Source organism: Barbus barbus (genome assembly GCF_936440315.1).
Source record: "Barbus barbus genome assembly, chromosome: 20".
Classification (NCBI taxonomy): domain Eukaryota; kingdom Metazoa; phylum Chordata; class Actinopteri; order Cypriniformes; family Cyprinidae; genus Barbus; species Barbus barbus.
This window is the reverse complement of record NC_136748.1, coordinates 14019430-14042896: the sequence shown is the minus strand read 5'-3', so window position 1 is coordinate 14042896 and position 23467 is coordinate 14019430. Positions and strand designations below refer to the sequence as shown.

At 36.6% G+C, this 23467-nt stretch overlaps 2 protein-coding genes across 2 annotated transcripts in view; one reads left to right on the top strand and one right to left on the bottom strand.

Annotated features, from left to right (window-relative positions):
• LOC306886230 (disintegrin and metalloproteinase domain-containing protein 12-like) overlaps window positions 1-7485 on the top strand; it is a 104876-nt gene extending 97391 nt beyond the window's left edge. The window contains exons 13-18 of the mRNA XM_079443177.1: window positions 1630-1719; window positions 2336-2531; window positions 2948-3056; window positions 4014-4212; window positions 5064-5141; window positions 7122-7485. Of these exons, the coding sequence (XP_079299303.1) occupies window positions 1630-1719; window positions 2336-2531; window positions 2948-3056; window positions 4014-4212; window positions 5064-5141; window positions 7122-7295 (846 nt within the window). The 3' untranslated portion in view covers window positions 7296-7485. The remainder of the gene's footprint in view (window positions 1-1629; window positions 1720-2335; window positions 2532-2947; window positions 3057-4013; window positions 4213-5063; window positions 5142-7121) is intronic.
• A 10956-nt stretch (window positions 7486-18441) lies between these two features.
• On the bottom strand, window positions 18442-23175 carry LOC306885907 (fibronectin type 3 and ankyrin repeat domains 1 protein-like). The gene is made up of 11 exons (XM_079442713.1): window positions 22818-23175; window positions 21753-21921; window positions 21538-21662; window positions 20804-20885; window positions 20460-20534; window positions 20247-20312; window positions 19998-20163; window positions 19043-19186; window positions 18882-18959; window positions 18707-18751; window positions 18442-18634 (listed from the first exon to the last, which is right to left on the bottom strand). The coding sequence occupies exons 1-11, from the start codon at window positions 22825-22827 to the stop codon at window positions 18545-18547; spliced, it is 1050 nt and encodes a 349-aa protein (XP_079298839.1). The 5' UTR covers window positions 22828-23175; the 3' UTR covers window positions 18442-18544.
• Window positions 23176-23467: the final 292 nt, after the last annotated feature.

Below are 23467 nucleotides of genomic sequence, written 5' to 3'. Positions count from 1 at the left end.
GACAGAAGGGAATTTCCTAAAAGAATATGAGCTCCACACCTGGAACTAATATTCAATACAGTGATCATACAGGGCGACTGTTCAGACTTTTTTTTTTTTTCATTGTTTTTCTGTAACCCCTAATTATCTAATGTCAAATTAAAGGGGTCATAGCCTGTGCTATTGTAGCATTTTATTTTCCCCCTAAAGTCTGCTTATAATGTTAGTCAAGGTTTCTTGCACCCAAAACAATTGTAATTTAGCTTTTTGGCCAATTATCCACCTTCTTTCTGACAATTAAACAGCTTGACTTGTAAACGACCTCTATTAAAATGTACTAAGCTTTCTTCATTTTTTTTTTATTGTTTTGCTTTTTGTTTTGTTGGTTTGTTCTTCGTTTATTTTGCTTGTTTCATTTTTTTGTTGTTGTTGTTTAGTTTTTTTTTTTTTGTTTGCTTTGCTTTTTTGACTTTTTCTGGTCATTTTTTGTTCTTTGTTTACCTGTCTTGTTTTGTGCTTTGTTTTTATTTTTCATAGTTTGTTTTTTGTTTTGTTGGCTTTTTCTTTGTTTACTTCACTTGTTTTGCTTTTTTTTCCAGCAAGGATTGTAGGTGTGGGGAGTGAATGTGCAGCGCTCTCTCCACCCTCAATGCCACGACTGAGGTGCCCTTGAGCAAGGCATCGAACCCCCAACTGCTCCCTGGAGAAGGGTCTGGCTGCAGACTTGCACTTGCATGCTCAGACTTTTAATAGCACTATCTTAACACATTAAGCCATATTAAGTGTCTATGTTTTTCTGCGGGAGGAAAACGCTTAACGAGAAACTTTGCGCATTGCGTTCATATTCTGCAGTTCTGTAGCCACGGATTTGCGGGTCTTTTCTTTTTCTCCTACAGATGACTTGCAGGACCCTGTTCGTTATTGTACTAAATTAGTTTTAATCGTTTAAGTACCACAGCGTCTTGTCTCCATTGACAACGCACACGATTCGTGTCGAATGCAAGTGACGTCTCAGGTAGCGAAAAGTGCAAGCGGCGATTGCAAGTGACATTGTAATTTAGTTTCTTTTTTCTTGTCTTCACCACCTGGCTACTGTTGTAAAATAATCAATAAATAGAACAAAATAAAAAAATTAAAAAGACTGCAAGTGACATCACCCGCAGAAGCGCAAGTGTCTGAGAGTGCAAGTGTCTGAGAGTGCAAGTCTGAGCGTGCAAGTCTGAGAGTGCAAGTGTCTGAGAGTAAAAGTGCAAGTCTGCAGCCAGACCCTATTGGCTCCCCGGGCACCGCAGCAAAAATGGCTGCCCACTGCTCCGGGTGTTCACTGCTGTGTGTGTGCACTTTGGATGGGTTAAATGCAGAGCACAAATTCCGAGTATGGGTCACCATAGTCGACCGTATGTCACGTCACTTTCACTTATTTGTTTTTGTTTGCGTTTTTGTTTACTTTTTACTTTTTTTGCTTTTGGTCTGTCGGGTCTTTGAATGACACACATTTTCACCTACTTTCTGTTTGATACCTGTTTGATACTTTAACTTCAGGACTTCGGTAGTTCATTAAAGTATGCTATGATTGACTTAACTTTTCCCCATGTGATACAGTGACACACGATGCCTTCAAATCTGTTGTCATCCCTGTGTTTTCTTTAGGAGTGTCTGAACCCCTGCTGTAATGCTACAACCTGCACTCTCAAGGGAGATGCTGTGTGTGCCCATGGACAGTGCTGTGAAGACTGCCAGGTACTTTTGTAAATCTCTCCTGTTCCTTTGCTCCTTATTCATTCTTTCTCTGTGTGTATTATGAAGGCGTGGAAATCACATTCTCCTTGCCCCATTAACATGAACCAGCATTTGCACTCCAAACATAGACACCCAGTTTCCTCTCAGGCCTCCAGACACTTAAATCAGAGTGTTCAGCTCACTTACTTACTGAGAAAAGAAGCCAGACCAGGGCCCTCCGGAACAGATCCCAGAACAGGGAGACATGTTCACACAAGATTTTACAAAAAACTATAACAAGCTTTCAACATAATGATTCATTAAATGAAAATAGAAACTAAAAGAATTTAATCTTGCCACTTTCTTGGACTTTATTTCGTTACTTAGTGCAAGTTAAGGGAATAGTTTTTGGAGAACCTTTCCATGAACTATTGACTGTTGTACCCAATAATCTTTGTAATTCATGCAAAGCTTGTCCCTGCATGACTTTGAGTTTATAACTTAGTGCCTGCATTGAAGTTGAGTATGTATATCTCTTTACTTTAATTTGAAAGAAATCTCCTTTAGGTGACACTGTGCACTTTAAGTTTGCTCTCTATTGTTGTCTGAAGCCTTTTGTTCTTGTGTGTCTGTGCAGTTAAAACCAGCTGGGACTCCTTGTAGAGAGTCCAGTAACTCCTGTGACTTACCTGAGTTCTGCACCGGAACAAACCCCCACTGCCCTGCCAATGTGTATCTACACGATGGACACGCGTGCCACAATATGGATGGTTACTGCTACAACGGAATCTGTCAGACTCATGAGCAGCAATGCATCACTCTGTGGGGACCAGGTTGGTACATCTGTAGATCTAATATGCGAATAGCTGCAGGGTTCCTAGGCTTATTTGGTTGACCAGAAATTGATTGTGGGGTTCTGCAGATATACATTTCATTAATCATAAATTCTTGACACTGTAATTCTATATGTAACCATTATCAAGCCAGCACTTCCCTTGTAATCCTGCATGCATTCATATGGCGAGCTCAAGCAATATGAAAGCTCATACTGATTGCTGTTATTTATTCCATATGTCTTTTCATACTCCCTTCCAAAAGGATTCAGGCCACAGTCTGACATATGTTGTCCTTTCATCTGTTTTTGGTTTATATACAAGCTGAAACAAGATGGAAGGATTGTACAGTGTCATATTTCCATCTCTGACAGTGGGCATATGCTGTTTTATTTTCATTCTTTCTTGTTTTCCAGGAGCAAAACCTGCCCCGGGAATCTGTTTTGAAAGAGTAAACTCTGCAGGTGATGCCTATGGAAATTGTGGAAAAGACTCCAAAGGTTCCTTTGCTAAATGTCAAGCAAGGTAAAGTCGGTACATGATACAGAACCTTTTACTTACAGTACAATTACATACATTTTTTCAAATTTGCTTAAATTTTACATTTTATTATATTATTACTTTTTATCTTTTTATATTGTTACTTTTCATCTATTTTGTTTGTTCGTTTTATTTTGTTTATTTTGTTTTGCTTCTTATGCTTTGCTTTTTGTTTTGTTCTTGTTTTGGTTTTGTTTTGCTTGATTTGCAAAATCACACTTTTTGTTTAGTTTTCTTGTTCTGTTTTGTTCTGCTTTGTTTAATTTAATTTAATTTTGCTTTGATAATTTGTTTTTGTTTCTCTTTGCTTTTTGTTTTGCTTGTTTTCCTCTGTAATTGATACAGTATTGTTCTGTTCTGTTTGTTAAACTATTTCTTTGCTCCTTTGTATCTTTTTGATACCTAATTTTGTGGTACTTTGGCAATACAAATGCTTAGCTTTTATAGTGCCAATGCAGCATACTTAATTAAAACGTAGAACCAGTGACTGACAAGAAAATACACATTTTCATGATGCACATTCTCAAAACAAAAGAATGTTAAAGTCAAAAATTAAGTGTGAAAGAGTGTGAAATGAAGAATAGTATTGCTTAAGGTTGTCTTGATTCATTCATATCACTGGCTGTCTAATTATTATGGGATGGCCCATCAAACATGTTGTAATGAATGTAATTTTATTAATTTCTTTGTAGCCATGACATTATTATTCAGAGACAGTGGCAGCCCATGGTTTTGCATGTAATCTCTTGTCACTATTAATTACACTCTCTGCTCCTCACAGATGAGTGAGAGGGTGTGAAAGGCGAGATTACCTCAAGACAACACAATCTCCTCTCTGTTTTTCAGGCTTTTTATCACCTTATCCCATTTATTCAGTGTAAAAACATTTAGCACTGTTGTTGCATGCTCACTCATTGTATTTTGTCTGTGTGATTTAAACAGGGATGCTAGGTGTGGGAAAATTCAGTGCCAAGGAGGTGCCAACAGGCCAGTGATCGGAACCAATGCGGTTTCCATAGAGACAAACATACCTCTGCAGGAGGGTGGGCGTATTCTGTGTCGTGGAACACATGTGTACCTGGGTGACGATATGCCTGATCCAGGACTGGTATTGGCAGGCACTAAGTGTGCTGAGGGAATGGTACGAGAATAAATCATCTGGTAGAGATTATTTGTGTCATCAAGAAATTATGCTAGTGGTTTATCAGCCAGGCTGAGGTGATATTTGGCCATTTTTATTGCTTTCCATTGACCATTTGGTCTTTGTTTTGATGATTAACCTCCCAAATGTATCAGTTTCAACATCCACATGTTATATTAGGCTATATGTGTGTATAATTATATTATATTATATTATACAATGTTGCTCTATATATTTTGAGGAAAGAATTGAAAAATTAATTTTAATAATTAAATAGCCTTTTATGATAACTTTAAACACTAAATTATTATATATATTATTTTATTCTAAAGAAATGTATCAGTTGTTTATATTAATTATGAATATTTTGTTCTTTTGATAGCCCTAGTTTTTAACAGTGAGACATAAAATCCATATCTGCATATTTTTATTTTTTTATTTTGTTTAGTTTTAAGCAAATATGTAATTTTCATTTGCACTTTATTTTACAGTATGTGAATTTACATGTACTTACGGTGTACTTACCTGAAGAAGTAATGATAATATAATGTGACTATATGGGTTAAGTTTAGGTAGTAGTTCAGAGTTAGTACATAATTAATACCCGGTAACTATAATAACTACAGAGTATGTGCATATGGAACATAACTTTAAAATGAAGTGGTACCTCATTTTCTGTTAAAAGATATATATAATACTGGCTATTGGCATTATATTGGCCATCCTGACACTTAAAAAAAAAAATTTTTTCGGTCGACCAGTAGTTAAGGTCAATAACATATATGCTTCCTAGCAGTCTTGTTTTTTTTTTAACCTGCAGTTCTCTCTTTCTCTCTCTCTCATCATAACAGATTTGTTTGAACAGGCAGTGTCAGAATGTCAGTGTCTTCGGAGTGCACAAGTGCTCTGGGAAGTGTAATGGAAGAGGGGTAAGGTTGCTTCCACTCAGTCAGTCGAAATTTCTTCAAATCTGCTGGAAAGGTTTTTTTTTTTATCTCTTTAATTTCTCTGACATTAGTTATCAGGCATTAGGCTCAGATTTGAGTCGGTAATGCTGATAGTAAGTCAGCACAAATTATTGCCCTCTACTGAAAGTCTAGCCTTTTACAGAAATGTCCATTTCATTACATTATAGCTGTCTGCCAAGGGGACAGCATGTGCCCATAATAGCACTTAGCTAACTAGGTCCACACACTATAACTTCACTTGAACTAGATTACTGCTACAAATGAAATAGCAGTTAAAAGCACAGATAAGACACTGATTCTGTACTAAATTAGATCACAGAGTAACCTTGTGTCAGTCATGGTCTTTCATGGAAGCTTGATACATTTAAAGGGATAGTTAACCCAAAATGAAAATCTGTCATCATTTACTAATCTTGCTGTTTTTTCTTGTATGACCCGTATGACTTTCTTTTATCGGGGAAAAACAAAAGGAAGAATTTAGCTGAATGTCCAAGCTGCTCTTTTCTTTGCATTGAAAGTGAAAGGTGATCAGAGCTGTTCGGCAAGATTTTCAGGGCAAGATTCTTGTAAATTACTGTTCCTCACACAAAGCTATGGCTTCAGAAGTCTTGGAAAACAGCTTACATGTCATATAAACCACTTTTATGTCACTTTCATTGTACAGAATTTTGCAGCTCGGGTAGTCTTCAAAACTTCACTTTTTTTATGTTTCAAGGAAGAAAGTCATAAAGATTTGAAACAACATTCGAGTGAGTTCAGATTTTGGGTAAACAATTTTTTTCTCAGTCATACCCTGGTTTACTCCAGTGGCCACACTATTTTTTTCCCAGCATGCTGGGTGACTTGAGGCTTGTCTCAGCTGTTGAAGTACTTCACAATCAATCTCTGTCACTCCTATAAGGTTATAGGAGTCATATTTAATTCATTTGTGTACCATTAAAAGTCTCATTCATCATGCACATGCGCTTTTTTGCCAGAGGACTGCTAAAATGCAATTGCTAAACGTTGTGGCCAAGAACACCCCCACGTTGTCTTTTGCATTTGCACCCACTGTCAGCTCTAGAGGGCACGTGTACAAGTGTGTATTGTTTTATTTATTTTCTCTTGTTAAATGCTTCCTAAATTGGAATTCTTATTTTTGTCTGTAGGCTGTGCAATTGCATCCATTTTTTCTCCAAGGTCTATTTCCTCACCGGAACCGAGCTGCAAGACGAATTGATCATTGTTAATAAAGCTGTTGGTAGCTCTGTTAGCATTCTGGGATCCTGGATGCTCTGAATGCTAGTTGTTTTTTAAGCTGCATCGACCCCTTAAAGACGCAGAGCAAGAACAATAGAAGACCACTAAATACTGAGACCAATACCCCTTAACCCCCACACCAAAACCCCCTAAGATCTTGATTAATACTAGACCACTAAGGCTATTGGTTTCTAGTCTTGAGAGGTCTTAAGATCAAGTCCACAAAATCAAGACTCAAACAATCTCAATAATCCTTGAAATTTAAGAGTCTGTCTGCTGAGAGGGTCTGTTTTTTGAAACCATCACAGCATCCAAGAAAGTTGGATGAGAGTAAAGAGTTTGAGAGTCTGAAAGGTTTCCTTGTGTTTTTATGGTGGGAAAGACATAGCTGCATCTCTCCTTTTAGAAGGCAGACAACTAATATTCAGACTGTGATTTAAACATCAAGTGACATCAATCAACTTAGGCAGCGACCCCTGACACATAACCTGATGGAAAAATTTGATGCATTTTTGTGCAAATACAAAAATGTTGCCCTTGAATGCAACATTGAACAGAGCATCCATGAACTGATTGCTCATGAGGAGATTTCATACCATTATCCCCCAGAATTCCTTAAGCATTGTACAGCAGGATGTAGTTGACAATGTCCAGCAAGAAATTTGATCAGGAGGATTGAGCTGCGTGTTGCTTTGTTTGCAGGAATGCAACAACAAGAAGAACTGCCACTGTGAATCTCACTGGGCACCTCCTTTCTGTGATAGGGCGGGGTTTGGCGGCAGCGTCGACAGTGGACCAATGAGACAAGCTGGTACAGTGATGGACAACTGCACTTTTGACTTACCTGCTAGAGCAGTATGCATTACACTAACATAGCATGACTTACTGCAGTGCTTATGTGCTCCTTTTCAATCTAAGGTCGGAAATATATTCTTCTAAGCAAGTATGCAAACACAACATTATTATTTTGCAAACACAATATTATTATTATTATTATTTTATTTTTTTATATATAATTTTTTTCAGGAATGACTTTTAACTTGAAATGAAACAAAATAACAGAAATAACCACAAAGAAATTAAGCAGAATGATTAAATTGACCATCCTTAGTTACAAATAAATTACAAATTTATTTACATTTATGCATTTAGCAGACACTTTTATCTAAAGCAAATAACAAAAGAGGAACAAAGCAATTTGTATACACAATGGCAGGTTTATTAGACAAATATCATTATTATTTATTTATCAAACAAACAAACATTAAAGGAAGAAAGAAAAAATAAAACTGACTACTAAAGAAGCTTATTTACATAAATGCCTGCTATAATGTCTATTGAGAATGGATACATGCATTGAATTATGAATTACTTGTCAGCATATTTCAGAATCCTATATGTTTACATTACATTTTGCATACCTAGGAGCGTTTCTGTTTGCCAATGTGCATGGAGCATGTTTTGACCTTTTTGGCCTCATGCATTCAGATTTTCTGACTGTACTGCTTGAGGAAGTGCTCTAGCTCTAACCACTTTCATCCCCTCTGTGACAGCCGCACCGCAGGTAGAACAGTGCAGCCTGAAAGTACAATGTACTTACAAAACCCATTAAACGATTTTCCAGTGGAAAAGCATAACAGCATTGACAGGACACGTCATTGATTTACTGGTGGAAACCTAAAGCACTGCGCTTAGATGTCACTCAGCAGACATTCAATAACTTTGAGACAGCTTGTAAAAGCAATGCATGTGGAGACACAGAGGGATGTTGATCGATTCTTTTTCTTTCTAACCTTACTCTGACTTCTTGTGTTTTCCCTCTCTGTGCCATTCTGTGCCGTGCTGTACAACAGATGTGCGAGTGTGTGTATTAATGTGCGTGCTGTCCTATGTGACAACAGCTGACAGCAGCGCTGTGGCCGTGGGCGCGCTGGTCACCCTCCTTTGCTTGCTGTCGGCGGGACTGATTGTGTGCCTGAAGAGGAAAGCACTGGTACAGATGCTCTGCATCAATAAGAAGAGCGCCATCCAAAAGCTCAGGTACAGTCAATGGTACAGTTTCCCCCAGCGATGGTTTCCAAAATGTGTTTGATCATGGATTCCTGCTGGTTTCCATCCAGGGACACCAACAGTCCCTAGAGTTTTATTGAATCTTAAGGGAATTAAGTTTCAAGTTCAGTTTAAGTTCATATCGACAGGAATTCGGGGCATAATGTAGTTTGGCACAGAAAATAATTTTGACTTGTTCCTTAAAAAAATCAAATTCATGGTCAGAGTAACACACTTACAATAGAAGTTAACTGGGCCAGCTTTCCAGAGGGTTTAAAAGTCTAAATGTGAAGCTTGTATTTTTGTTAAAGCGCTTTAAAAATTCAGTAAATCCCTGTTTATAATTTAAGCTTTAAAGCTGTCTAAATCACCCTTTTGAGGTGAGAATAGTTTTCTTTGTGGATGAACTTCTGCGTTACTTATTTAATTCCTCTGGGTGGAGTCTGCTACCTCTAAAAAGTTCTATACACTGTACAAGTCCTTTTCTAGTATTATTGAGTGTTTTGTTTGAAAGCTATGGGGGTTAGTGGCTTTACATCATGACACTGATGCTTAAACAGATAGGGTTAGCCCAGCAATTGATGGATATACACTACTGTACAGTTTGGGGTCGGGAAGATTTGCTAATGAAAGTCTCTTAGATACCACATTTATTTGATTAAATACAGTAAAGATATCTGAAATATTATTACAATTTAAAATAAATGTTATCTTTGTGAATATATTTTAAAATGTAATTTATTGGCAAAGCTGAATTTTCAGCAGCCATTACTCCAGTCATCAGTTTTACTTGATCCTTCAGAAATCATTCTGATATGCTGATTTGGTGCTTAAGAAGCATTTATTTTTATTATCAATATTGAAAACAGTTGTGCTCAGAATCTCAGGATTCTTTAATGACTAGATATTTCAAAAGAACAGCATTTATTTGAAATAAAAATCTTTGTAACTTCATAAAGGTCCTTGCTCCCACTTTTGATCAACTAAATGCATTCTTGCTGAATAAAAGTATTTATTTATTTTTACTTATTGACACCAAACATTCTGTCAGACCATCTACAATTTTAAAGCAGTGTGTATTTTTATATTTACTGACTGGACTTTGTTTACTTACATTGTACATGCCTCACTATGGACATGACTTTTGCTCTTTAAAAATAATAATGTTTGTGTAATCGCCACAGATGCTGCAATAGAGCTTAATAAAAAGAGGACATCCCTACCGTAGTAATTATATTCACCATACTTAAAACATGAAACTTTTTGAAAACTTTCTTAATTTTACAGATCAGTAGGGCGAAAGCGAGCTCCCAGCCCCCCACAGACACAGTCAGTGTTCAGGGTCTCGCCTCATCACAAGCCCGCCTCTTTACCTTTACACTCCCGCTGTGACAAGGTAAGCGTGATACTCTACTCATCAACACAGACTCTGGCACACAACGAGATTATAATGTCCAAAATATATAATAAATAATATTTTAAATAATAGTAGTTATAAATTATATATGAAATATTTAATATTTTTAATATTTCTTATCCAAAATTATTTGCCTATTTTCATTAGTACAATTTCCTTACAATTGCATTTGTGAAAATATATTTTTTTAATAATCACTCTAAATTGAATCAAAGCAGGCCATTTGGGACCAAATACCAGATTTTATTATATATGGTATGATTTTGTGAAGAATGGTAATGTAAATTAATATTTACACCCTTGTTAACAAGAATTAACAAGATCTTTTATTAACCTTCAAATTCCATAATTCATTACCTCGGTGTCTGTCCTGCCCAGCGAGGAGCAGATGAGGTCAGAATTACTATGCCTGTCCAAGCAAATCCATCCCTTGCTTTCTGTGTACACGGCATGAGACTTAGGTGCATAATTGATTTAGTCTCTAGTATCGACCCTCAAAGAATATTAATGAATTCCAGATCTTCATCTAAAACCCTCAAAGATTAATTTTGAAGGATTTCTGTTTTAATCCAGTCTAATGTACTTGAGTAGCATAACAATATAATGACTGAAACTGTTTGTTGGACTTGGAAGCCTTTGTATGCTCAAAGGGAGAGATCAGGCCTCAATGTGATTGGACAGTCACCAGTGAAGTGTGTTGGACAAGTAAAGCACTGATTGATTGCTTCATCTGGGTATTTTTAGTCTTGTGTGCCATGCCACAACAGCATGTTAAATGCCTTTATGAAAGAGTACCTTGAACAGTATTGAATTGTGAAGCAGCATATGCAGAAAGAGGTTTAGACTGATTCCTCGAAAGGTCTTAAAGTTTAGCAGTAGCAAGTAGTAGAGCTCGTATTGAATTCTTATGTCTTTATTTTCAAGAGCTGTCTGTTTTCCACAGACATCTCATCCCAGTTCGGAGCCTCTCCTACCTCCACACAACTTCCACAGTTTGCGTCGGCTGCCTGAATGTCCCTCGCGCTGCCGGCCCGTCCACATCAGCCACCCTATGCCCATCACAGGTCTGCAGCCTCACAGGACTCTAGTGTCACACACACACTCACCAGGCAGAGCGACAGGCTTCCACACACTCCCACGCCAGCTGCCCTACGCTAACATCCAGGTAAGTGCTGTCAGCCAGACTGTCACCATGTACCAGACATCCCACCCTGCAAAAAATAATTTCATGGAAGTAGCATTACTACCCCAATTGAGTTTGGCCTCAACATGTAGTAGTACATCAATGAAGTAACCCCTAAATGTAAATAACATCGGCACCAAAAATCACAGCTGTTCTCCCTTATCATTTACTTTTGCTTTATTTCCAACTCGCTCGTGAGCCACATACAAGTGATGTAGAGTTTGACAAAAATCCGAATACAATGGTCAAAGGAGACGGATTCAAAACTCATTTATACCAGGTAGAAACTCTAAATGCATCTCAGCTGACAAACTGATTGAATTTCCAAAAATGTACTTTAATACCCAGGAAATGGGGCTTCTCTCTCTTGCTCTATTTCCAGGATATAGTATATAACTTGTGGGTGTCAGAGAGCTGTTATTCATATGAGTGAGACTCCTGGAACTTCTAGAAGAACTGGGATGTCTGATGTAGGTGCAACACGAGTATGTTTTTAATAAATAAATTTAAAATAATACACTAAATAGAAAAGTTTTAATATAATATAATGCAATACAATTTTAAATGTTATATATATACATATTTATATATAAAATCTAATTTTAAATCTTAATATAGATATGTGTGTGCTTGTATGTGTGTAATATTTTGTTAAGATATATCCATTTTGAGATTTAGATAAGGATTACATTTAATAAGAAGAATGCACAATTTAATATCCATCATCAACATATATTGCCAAATAATATTGAATATTATCGGATCAAGTTAAAAGGAATGACAGGTAGAATCAATGTTTTATCATGTAGCTCCTGATTAGTACACAATGCGAGTATGAACATTATGTACAAATATTCATTTTTTATGAATTGGCATTAGCATTGTTAGCCTGTAATCAAAATAATGATTGTAAAAAGGCTTGTGGGTCAGGAGGTTTTACCATAAGGGCCCGTTTGCCCAGAAAATCAACAGAAAAGTAGCGTAGTAGAATGCAAAACCACATTCTATGTAAACCTGCTAGACTGATGTCTTGCTCACGTCATACATCTTTTCCAGCGTCTCGTGCATGTCTCTGCATTCTAAAAATGCGGCACTCAAAGATAAAAATAAGTTAAGACCCATCTTGAGACCTTTTTTCCCATTCCAAGTTTTATAATGCAAAAGCACATTCTGTGTAAATGACCCCTAAGACTGCAGCCGATAGAACTTCATTGGTTGAAAGCGACTGACAGATGCAGAAACCAAGTGGAGGGAGATAAAGAAACATTAGCAAGGACGTTACACTTTCCATTGCTGCACACAGCACATAAATTTCTTATATGAAGTTTCCAGTTGAAGATAAAATGAAGACAAAAAATATTAGAGTGGGGTAGACAGAGCGGTGGAGGAGTGAAAGTGATACGGCGAGAATGAGATTGGACGGGTGCATGAGAGCTTTCCTCTGAGATGGGATGAGAGACGTCCGTGTGTGAAGGTATGTGGTTTAGACGATAAATGCTGCTTGGGGACGTTGGCAGGATATGCTATCGTAGAGCATGAAGAAGAACATCTGTTGATTTGAATCTCTGCTCGACTTCATGGCACTGCAGCAAACTAACTGTGGTTACTTCCAGTCCAGCACACTATGAAAGGCTCACCTCAAGGAGACATCTATCCTGCTATGAAAGTGAAAGATGGGTATTTAGATTATAACACATAAAATAACAAACACAAAGGTTAATCCATGAGATTATTAGATTCTCTTTAAAAAGGTCTAAAGGTAGAAAAATTGTATTAAGGTTGAAATTTTGATGTAGGAGGCTGTTTGGTTTGTGCCCATAAGGTAGATATAGTACTCCAGAGGAAAAAATATCCGAAATATACAAGAAAATAATTTCCTTTAATCCTTTAGGTTGTAAAAACAAACATTTCTTGCTCTTGCAATATAAGGCAATACATTATACTAGACATATATACTTATTTCATCATTATAAAATGCTGAAATCATTTACTAACTTTGTCTGTGCTGTTATATCCAAAATAATTGCCTATAATGACCATATTATAAAGCTCATAGACCCGGTAAATGTCACATGATACGTGCAAGGACACCATAAAGGGATGTGACATAACTTATCATACTGTTGACATAGAGCTCCACACACAGGAATTACATTAGTAAACACGTAACAAGATCCTACTTTTAACAATACAGCTATGCATTTTTGTATCAAAAATGAATTCCTTGCCCCATAAGCTTGTAAGCATTGTACATTTATTACTGTATTTTGCTACAGAAGCTGCATATAGATTATGCCACAGATTCTGTCTTGAACACGTTTTTTGCTCCCCATTAGTGGCATTTCAGTAAAAAGCCTTTCAGAGCTCACATAGTGTAGCTGTACCACACAATACAAAAGACTGATACATTGAAGCTTGCTTGGCTTATATACTGTAATGACCTCATTGAAGCATTCACATTAAACCCTTTTACATATGAAATCACCGTGGTTTGTTTAGTGCTCTCTGAGTGCCCTTTTCTACTTGACTGAGTTCACATTTACTCGGGGAGCCATGAAACACTTTCACCTCTTACGATGTTCTCACAAATTGGCCTCATGGCTCGACACACCGCCGTGCGCTCATGATTAAAAGGTCTTGTATTGCCATAATGACATTGCTTTCTCTAGGATGAGGGTTTTGCAGGAACTAATCACTTACGTACAACGGTTAGAAACAGAAAGGAGGAAAAATGTTGTTTCAGAAAGACACAAAAATGTATGATTTTGTTTTCTCAGCTTTTTGGATTAGTCAGTTTCTCCACTGTTTTCCACAAAACAAGGCTGAACAGCTGTATGCCATGACCTCATCCTCTGAGTAAATTGGTAACACACCATGACCTCTTGACTTGACATGGGGTGAATTGGGTGTTGTGGATGGGAGTGCTGCACATTTTTTGTTATTCTGCATTTTTGCCAACAGGGTTTACCAGGACGAGGATTGTAATCGCAGCTCCATCTAGTGGCACTAGTATGCTATCACTGTTTACATACTTTTGTTTTATTATTTATCTATGACTGTGGTTCCCAATTCTTTTGACTCAAACTGTTGTATTATTAGATATATTAAATTAATTAACCACGATTCATGTTGTGATTCTAGATGTTTCAGGTTTCAAGTGTCTGTATAAAAGAACAAACAAATAAAAAAGGCCTAAATTTAAGATTTATGTGTTTGAATTGCATATACAATTTCCATCCATTTGGATTACACAATTTTAACATAAAAAAAAATATAACCTTAATGTGATGCATATTTGTTAGTTGTTCTTAAATGCACTTTAAACAAATCATGGCATAGTTTATTAACTTTTTGCATCTATTTGATCATCAGCATCTATTTTAAATCTGTTCATTGTGAAAGTAATTACATTTGTTCAGTTAAAATAACAAACAATATTCACTTAGTTAAAATGTATGAGACTGAAATTTAGTTTATATGTACTATTACAAAAATCTTATCTCCTTTTCCCCTTGTTTCGTTTTTATATGACTGACAAATATGCCTCACATTAGGTTTATTAATTTTTGTATGTTTGTGTAATTCAAATAGATATTATTGAGGTTAGATTACAGTTAGATTACTTTAATACATAGTTCATAATTTAAGTACCTAAGTATTTTAAGTTATAATGTGACCCCCTTGAAAGTTTGCTGGGACCCCCAAGTCTATAATAGTTTAAATATGTGTGATAAACCAGGAAATCTTCTGTCTTGCTATCTATAGGACCACAACAAGCCCAGTCCCCCACAGAAACCACTTCCCGCAGACCCCTTGATCAGAGGCCACGGGGTGAGTCGAACCACAACTGCGGTGGGAGTGCGGATACCTGGACCTCTAGCCATCCCGATTCCAACCGTACCACGGCCGCCCCCTGCCATACCACTGCCAAACAGGTCAGTCCCACTGTGATACTGCTGAAAAAAATCCCATATTTATGGATGAAAACTAACTGTATTTTTTTTATACACTGTAGACCTCTTCCCAGATTACCACAGCCCTTTTATGATCACTGACATATGGACACCACATCACTGGGTGAATTTCACCAGCATCTGAACACACTTGTTTGCACTATGAAAACTCTGTTGGACCAAGTGACCACCCCTGCAGAAACTTCACGGAGGGTCACACAGAGAAGAGGGCTGACCGGACACCTTGGTGCTGCGCCTCCTCAGAAAAGGTGTTAGGTTGTCCTCGCTCAGGTACTGCAGAACTATTTAAGATGTATATTTATTGTGAGGAGGATACTATGTGCTGTGCTTGACACTTTTTTTACTGTATGATATTTTTTTCTTTGTTTTAACATGTTGAAAAAATGCTGATTGAAAATAAGCTGACCAATCATGTTTTCCTTTTTTTTTTCAATTTATCTTATGGTTAGACTTACATTGGTGTTGTGAAGATCAAAAAGACCTGCTTTAAAATGATGCAGCATGTCTAGGATACTGGAGTACAAGCAACATTAAATCTGAATGACTAAACAGAGCGCTGGAATCAGTGCCACTAAGTGCAAAAACACCTTAATAATTACTTTAATGAGGCATGATGACAAATGATGTCATGATGGAGGAAGTGATGTGAGCCATTATTGTTCAGTCATCTGTGGGAATTGACAAACCAACATTTCATACAGTACCTTAAAATCACATGTGCTTGAGCAAATGCAGTGCTACAGTATCTGCCAAAGCAAGAATTACTATTACTATTGCTACAACTTTAGCCCTAAGCATTCAGCTTTGTTTGTAATGATACCTCTAACTATGTGACTTCTTGAGGAGAGATGTGCTGGACAATTAAATAGCCAAAACATCAATTAGGGCTGAGTCATCTAGTGAACAGAATATGCATTGCAACTGCATAGCAATGGCTTGTCAAGTTTATCTACAGAAAATGAAAAAAATCCAATCAGTATTTATAGTCCAAACACTTGAAAACTCGTGATGTTCCTTTTTCCAACATGTTATGGAATATTTAGAAATACCAGTGGCAACACAAAATATGTAGTGGCACCACAGACCTTAAAATATCGTGGAATAGCAGATCAGCATTCCCACTGAGCCATCAGCATCCAGCAGCTGTCATGTCTGTGTCATTATGGCCTTGTTGTGCTGTATACACACATTCTGTGAAATATCTTCCAATACTTGAGGTTATAGATGTTGAATTTTCTGTACTGTATTTCTTGTAGTATTTTTGACAGTATACACAACCAATCAAAAGTTTAGGGTCAGTGAAATTTTCTTTCAAAGAAATGAATACTTTTATTCAGCAAGGATGCATTAAATTGATCAAAAATGACAGTAAAGATATTTATTACTTATCAGTAAAGATTTCTAGTGCTGTTCTTTTGACATTTTTCTTCATCAAAAAAAATATGTATTTATTTATATATATATATATATATATATATATATATATATATATATATATATATATATATATATATATACACTCACCGGCCACTTTATTAGGTACACCTGTTCAATTGCTTGGTAACACAAATTGCTAATCAGCCAATCACATGGCAGCAACTCAATGCATTTCGGCATCTAGATGTGGTGAAGACGACTTGCTGAAGTTCAAACCGAGCATCAGAATGGGGAAGGAAGGGGATTTAAGTGACTTTGAATGTAGAATGGTTGTTGGTGCCAGACGGGCTGGTCTGAGTATTTAAAAAACTGCTGATCTACTGGGATTTTCACACACAACCATCTCTAGGGTTTACAGAGAATGGTCCGAAAAAGAGAAAATATCCAGTGAGCGGCAGTTGTGTGGACGAAAATGGCTTGTTGATGTCAGAGGTCAGAGGAGAATGGGCAGACTAGTTAGAGATGATAGAACATGAAAGCATGGATCCATCCTGCCTTTTCTCAATGGTTTAGGCTAGTGGTGGTAGTGTAATGGTGTGGGGGATATTTTCTTGGTACACTTAGTACCATTTGAGCATCGTTTAAATGCCACAGCCTACCTGAGTGTTGTTGCTGACCATGTCCATCCCTTTATGACTACAGTGTACCCATCTTCTGATAACTACTTCCAGCAGGATAATGCACCATGTCACAAAGCTCAAATCATCTCAGACTGGTTTCTTGAACATGACAATGAGTTCACTTTACTCAAATGGCCTCCACAGTCACCAGATCTCAATCTAATAGAGCACCTTTGGGATGTGGTGGAACGGGAGATTTGCATCATGGATGTGCAGCCGACTGCAGTAACTGCGTGATGCTATCATGTCAATATGGACCAAAATCTCTGAGGAATGTTTCCAACACCTTGTTGAATCTATGCCACAAAGATTAAGGCAGTTCTGAAGGCAAAAGGGGGTCCAACCCGGTACTAGCAAGGTGTATCTAATATAGTGGCCGGTGAGTGTATATTGCTACATGTGTATATATATATATATATATATATATATATATATATACGTGTGTGTGTGTGTGTGTATATATATATATTCTTTATATATGTATAGATAGATAGATAGATACACACACAGAAGACTTTATCTTTAAAATATTTTCAAATAGAAGACTGTTATTTTAAATTGTAATAATATTCCATGATATTACTATTTTTAGTGTATTTTTGATCAAATAAATGCAGCTTTATAAGAGACTTTCAGAAATTTTTTTTACAGACCTCAAACTTTTGAATGATTTAAGTATAGTCTCTTTAGCCAAATAGTAATTTTTCATTACCTTCTCACAAATGTGTTCAACATCAAGATGATGTAAAGTACACAGGATGTAGTAAATATCACTGCTGGTGTGTGTCGTCACAACTATGGTATTTTTACACAACAAGTGATTCCTTCTTGCCCATAACACAGCTCTCTTTATGCACAGCTGGGCTCACTGGTATTCATAAACTTATGAGATTGTTGTTCTGCTTGGTACTTCACCCTGGGGAGGAAATTACACTTCAGTTTTTCCACATAATATTCCAGCGTTGTTGCTTTGGGAGTATAACAAACCCAGCTGTCACAGTATTTCATTCAAGCCAAGCCTGTGTGTATTTCTTTGTTCTTGTTTACCTATTCACAACAATGTATGTACATTTCACCTTTTTATATGCACTCATGTGGATGTGTTAAATGCTCGTTTTTTTGTTGTTGTCAGATAATGTGTCAATCTGTGGTCAAAGATGATTGCTCAGTTTTTGCACTGGGTGTTGAATTCATTGTGTAACAATTTTATATTCTACAAAGTCCATTTTAATTTCTATCAATTAGGATATTAAAAGGGAAATGTGAATGCCTTCAAAAAAATTAACTGGATACTGATAATGTAAGGACTTGAACGAGAACAATAAACGAGGATATTATTATTGTGAATTCAATTTCATTTTATTTTACACTACAGGAACATAAAAGTGTTTTTTAATAACTCAAAACTTTAATGTAATGTGTAAAATACGACATTAAGATAAAAATCATTTGTTGTCTCCATAACAGAACTGTCCTGCTGATGTCAGTCGATTTGAATCTTCCAAGCTTATATTATCCAGCAAGTTTATGATGCTCTGAAACAGAAATTGTCGTTTTGTTCCAAGCTACAAAATATTAATTTGTTCATGTATAGTTTGTCAGGTTACCTGTCTCCCAAATGCTTTTGCCATATCCGCTGCACCTGCTCCATACTACATTAGGGTGTAAATATAATTTATGAGGAGTGTTATTAGTTTTCCTGAGGAAATTTTTCTTATTGCACTACACGTATTGTTTCATCATTTATGCATTATGAATACCATAATGATCATAATCTGTTACCTCGTTCTTCATGTGGTGATCTGCCCCACTGTCAAGCAGAAGTTTCACCAGCTCCACATGGTTATTCAGCACAGCGACCTGAAAAATTATAACCAAAAACTCCAATGATATCATCCATCTTGTCCCTCGACAATTTTAGTAGCTGTTTTGATGATAAATACCATTAGTGGTGTCTTGCCAGCTTTGTCACGGCCGTTTACATCAGCTCCAGCCTGGAGGAGGATAGAGGCGGCCGCAGCGTTTCCACTGATGGCTGACACACGCATGAGAGGAGTCCAGAGAGACACTTTATCCATCACATCCACCTGTCAGAGTACAAAAACACATGCTTTAAACTGACAATACAGGGTCAATATCACCATTTGACAAAGTAATGGGCCGCAAACGGTACATCTAAAAAAATTTTTCAAAATCTGTGAAATCGTGAAACTGAAGTTCAGTAACTTCAGATACCTGATCATATGAAGTACCTTCAAAGTAATAGTTCACCCAAAAATGAAAAATTGCTTCAAATTTGTCTTTGTAATAAACAAATCCATCATTAAGACGCTTTTAACTTCTAATTGCTTCCAGCTGAAATATGAGTCCTCTATCCATACTATTGTTTTCTCCAGGGAGAAAGTCATCTTATCTAAATCAGGAGAGAAATGTGCACAGATCAAGCACTGTTTACAAGCAAAAACAGTTATAAACAAACATGTTTTGTGGATTTTGATATGAAAGGACAACAGGGTAAGGAATTTTTCATGGACTTGTATTTTGGCCAGAAGCAACCGTTTAAACGTCTTAATGACAGATTTGTTTCTTACAAACATGTATCTTTTTGCTTCACAAGACATCAACTAATGGACTGGAGTCGTGCAGGTTACTTGTGGATTATTGTGATGTTTTTATCAGCTGTTTGGACTCTCATTCTAACGGCAGCCATTCACTGCAGAGGATCCATTGGTGAGCAAGTGATGTAATGCTAAATTTCTCCAAATCTGTTCTGTTGAAGAAACAAACTCACCTCGGATGGCTATGAGTAAATTCTTAGCAAATTGTCATTTTGGGGTGAACTATTCTTTTAATGTTGTTTTTTGCACACATTAAATGGTTAAGAAATTGACCTCAGACCTCACAACCATCCTGGATCATATATGAAATGACAGGCAGGTGTCCTCCATCCACAGCCCAGTGGAGTGGCGTGCAGCCGTCCGTGTCTCGGGACTGCCATGTGGAGCCACAGTTACGCAGATACTTCACTGTGTTCAAGTGGCCAGCAAAACAGGCCTGCATTAGACTGATAAAGCATATATATTAGAAAACATTAAATATTCTAAACTGCACTGCACATATTCACAACTGCACTGAATGCAGGCTCACCTGTCTTTTCCAGTGCCGTCTCTCTTGTTAATATCAGCTCCATGCTTCAATAAAATGTCCACTAATCTACAAAACAAACAGATGCTGATCATTATTAGAAATACATGACTATATTTCACATACCAATAACTAAACAAAGACTAATTGGAGATTCAGTAGCTTGCTGTGAATTCACAGCTTTGTTTAAATTAATAACATCGGAAGCATGTTTACCTGGTGAAACCTTTCTGTGCTGCCACCATGAGAGGGGTGAACCCCATTTTGTCATAAACATCCACGTCAACCATTCTAGGAGAGGAATTACACGAGAGGGGTTATGGATAATGTGTGAACTGGCATTTAAGGGGATATTTCACATAAAGATTACAATTTTGTCATCATTAATCACCCTGTTCCACAGAAGAAAGATATTCATACAGATTTAGAATGGCATGAGGGCGATTAATAATGACAAAATTTTCATTTTCGGGTGAAATATTCCTTGAATTAATACAATGTTAATACTAATGCATCTTATGAAGAAGCATGAAATGATGGTGAAGTGTGTGTGGTCTCACCCTGACTGCAGAACTGTGGTCAGCTCCTCATCATTCTCCCTGTTCACAGCCTGGTGGAGGTTCTTCCCACTGAAAGGCTCTCCTGTGGACAAACCATCAAAACATTAAACAAATACACTACTATTCAAAGGTTTAGGGGCAGTACGATTTTTTTATGCTTTTGAAAGAAGTCTCTTATAGCTACTTAGCGAGGCTGTATTTAATTGATCAAAAATACAGTAAAAATTGTGAAATATTGTTACAATTTAAAATAACTATTTTCTATTTTAAAATGTAATTTATTCCTGTGATGGCTAAGCATCACCTGCGCCTCCAGTCTTCAGTGTCACATAATCCTTCAGAAATCATTTTAATTTGCTGATTTGCTCAAGAAACATTTCTTATTTTTATCGCTGTTGAAAAGAGTTGTGCTGCTTAACATTTTTTTCTGGAAACTGAAACTTTTTTTAGGATTCTTTGATTAATATAAATTTCAAAGTACACCATTTTTTAGAATTACAAATCTTTTGTAACATTATAAATGTCTTTACTCTCACTTTTGATCAATTTAATGCATCTATGCTGAACAGCATTTGTTTTCAAGACTTTTGAACTATTGTACATTTTGTGCGAATTAATTCCTAAAGGTTTGTGTTTCTACCAACAACAGCAGAGAGGAGCAGGAGATTTACTAGGTTTAAAATAAGAAAATAATAGGCCAAGGCTTTGACTGGAGGTACAGTAAAATATCTCACGGTTGGTGAAGACAGAGACCACGGGGCTGAGGCTGCACTCCCCTGAGGCTCTGGTGACCCTCAGTCTAAAATTATAGGAGGTGCTGGACTCCAAGCCCTCTACAAGATGATGAGTGCTGTACCCTCTGTGATAAAACATCAAAATACTGTTATTACAACATAATAACTTTAATATTCAAAGAAATCATCTTCACTATCATATAGATAAAACTGACATGTATACGGTCCTGTATGTGTGTGTTTTGGGGTCCATCTGCTCCACAGAGAAGCGGGTCCAGCATTCAGGAGGGCCATGTCGAGGTTTATTCTCTTCATTCGTCCAGCTCAGCTCGATACTGTGGTGAGTGACCTTCCCAGTCACAAGAGTAAGCTCTGGATATTTTGCTGGAGAAATTGAGAAAATATATGGCAGATTCTTAACATCATGTATATAGTTTATATTAAATTTGTAGGATTAATGTGAATTTTTAGATATATTTAGTCTTGCAGTAATATCCAACAGTCATATTACTTTTTGTATGCGTGTTTTGACAAGGGTTGAAACCTAAACCAATCTATGGTTAATATGCAGTTATCTGATACAGCAGCACCCATGGTATTCTTGCTATTCAAGTGTGACTTATGGGTAAACTGCAGCCTATTGGTTTCAACATAATAAAGGTCATGAATATCACGTAACAAAAAAACAAGAATAACTAACCACAAAAGATTAGTGATCAAGTTAAAAGATTACCCATTACTTTTTAATCACTGTTGCTGGAGAAAACTTTAGGCTTTTTTCTTTCCTCCTATATAACAATAATTAATAAAATGCAGCTATTTTTAAGGTTATTATATATATATATATATATATATATATATATATATATATATATACTTGCATATTATCATTACTACTTGCATATTGTGTGTTTATTAGTACTTATAAAGCACATATTAATGCCTTATTCTGCATGACCATATTTTTGATCCCTTAATTCTACCCCATACCCAAATTTAACAACTACTTTACTATTAATATGCAGCAAATTAGGAGTTTATTGAGGCAAAAGTCGTAGTTTTTATTAATAGTCAGAATTGGTTCTCAAACTAAAGTGTGACCGAAATATAAATAAAGGTTTTTGCTTACTGTATTACCATGTTAATCAAATATTAGCGCGGAATAAAGCAACTCTGTATGGCAGGCATATGTAGACTGCATTATTAAAACTAAATTATTAAAAATAATAATAATAATTTAACAGGCTGCCTACTAGCCTTAACACAAATCAAATGTCTACCTGGGTTCATCGCGGTCTCGGTCAGTGTCCTTGTTGTGTTTTGTAGAGACACACAGAGGATGTTAGTGTGTTGGCCTCACTCTTCTCTCTCGCGCACATCTGACTGTGAGAGCATTACCGTTGTCATGGTGACAGCATTGGTGCGGCAGTGCGCGCAATCTTTGGGCCATTTAATTGTTTAGTTAAGTTACACAAAACACGAGTTTCCAAAAGGTATTCATATAAGTCTTGTTTTAACATGAGAACGATGTACAGTTATTGAGACTGAACCCTTGTTTTACCTTGTAGTCACTTTCATCAGCTCTATTGTGATGGGATTAAATGATCACATGACCTAAATCTCTGCCGCTGCTCCTCTGAGCGGTGATTCAGTGCGCCAATGACGAGACGTTCGAATCGGTTCTTTCGAACAAATCATTCAAAGAACCGGATCAAAAACGATTTAGTGATTCTTATACGTCATCACGTGGTCCCTGGCATGTTAAATGCTTTAAAGGATTTGAAATAAATACGTTTTGCTCACAATTTCTAAAATATTTTAGAACTTGCATAACCAGAAAAAAAGTACGCATATCATCATAAAAACAGGCTACTCTGATGTTTTAAGAATTTATTAGTTGAAAATTGAAATGACTTCAGCTCTTGAAATA

Bases quoted from the DNA above. Each gene is read 5' to 3' on its own strand.
- LOC306885907 (XM_079442713.1), bottom strand. The intron at 20,886-21,537 runs GTGAGATATTTT...GTTTGTCCACAG, and splicing joins GGTCTCTGTCTTCACCAACC to GAGAGCCTTTCAGTGGGAAG. The intron at 20,313-20,459 runs GTAAACATGCTT...TTTGTTTTGTAG, and splicing joins GCACAGAAAGGTTTCACCAG to ATTAGTGGACATTTTATTGA.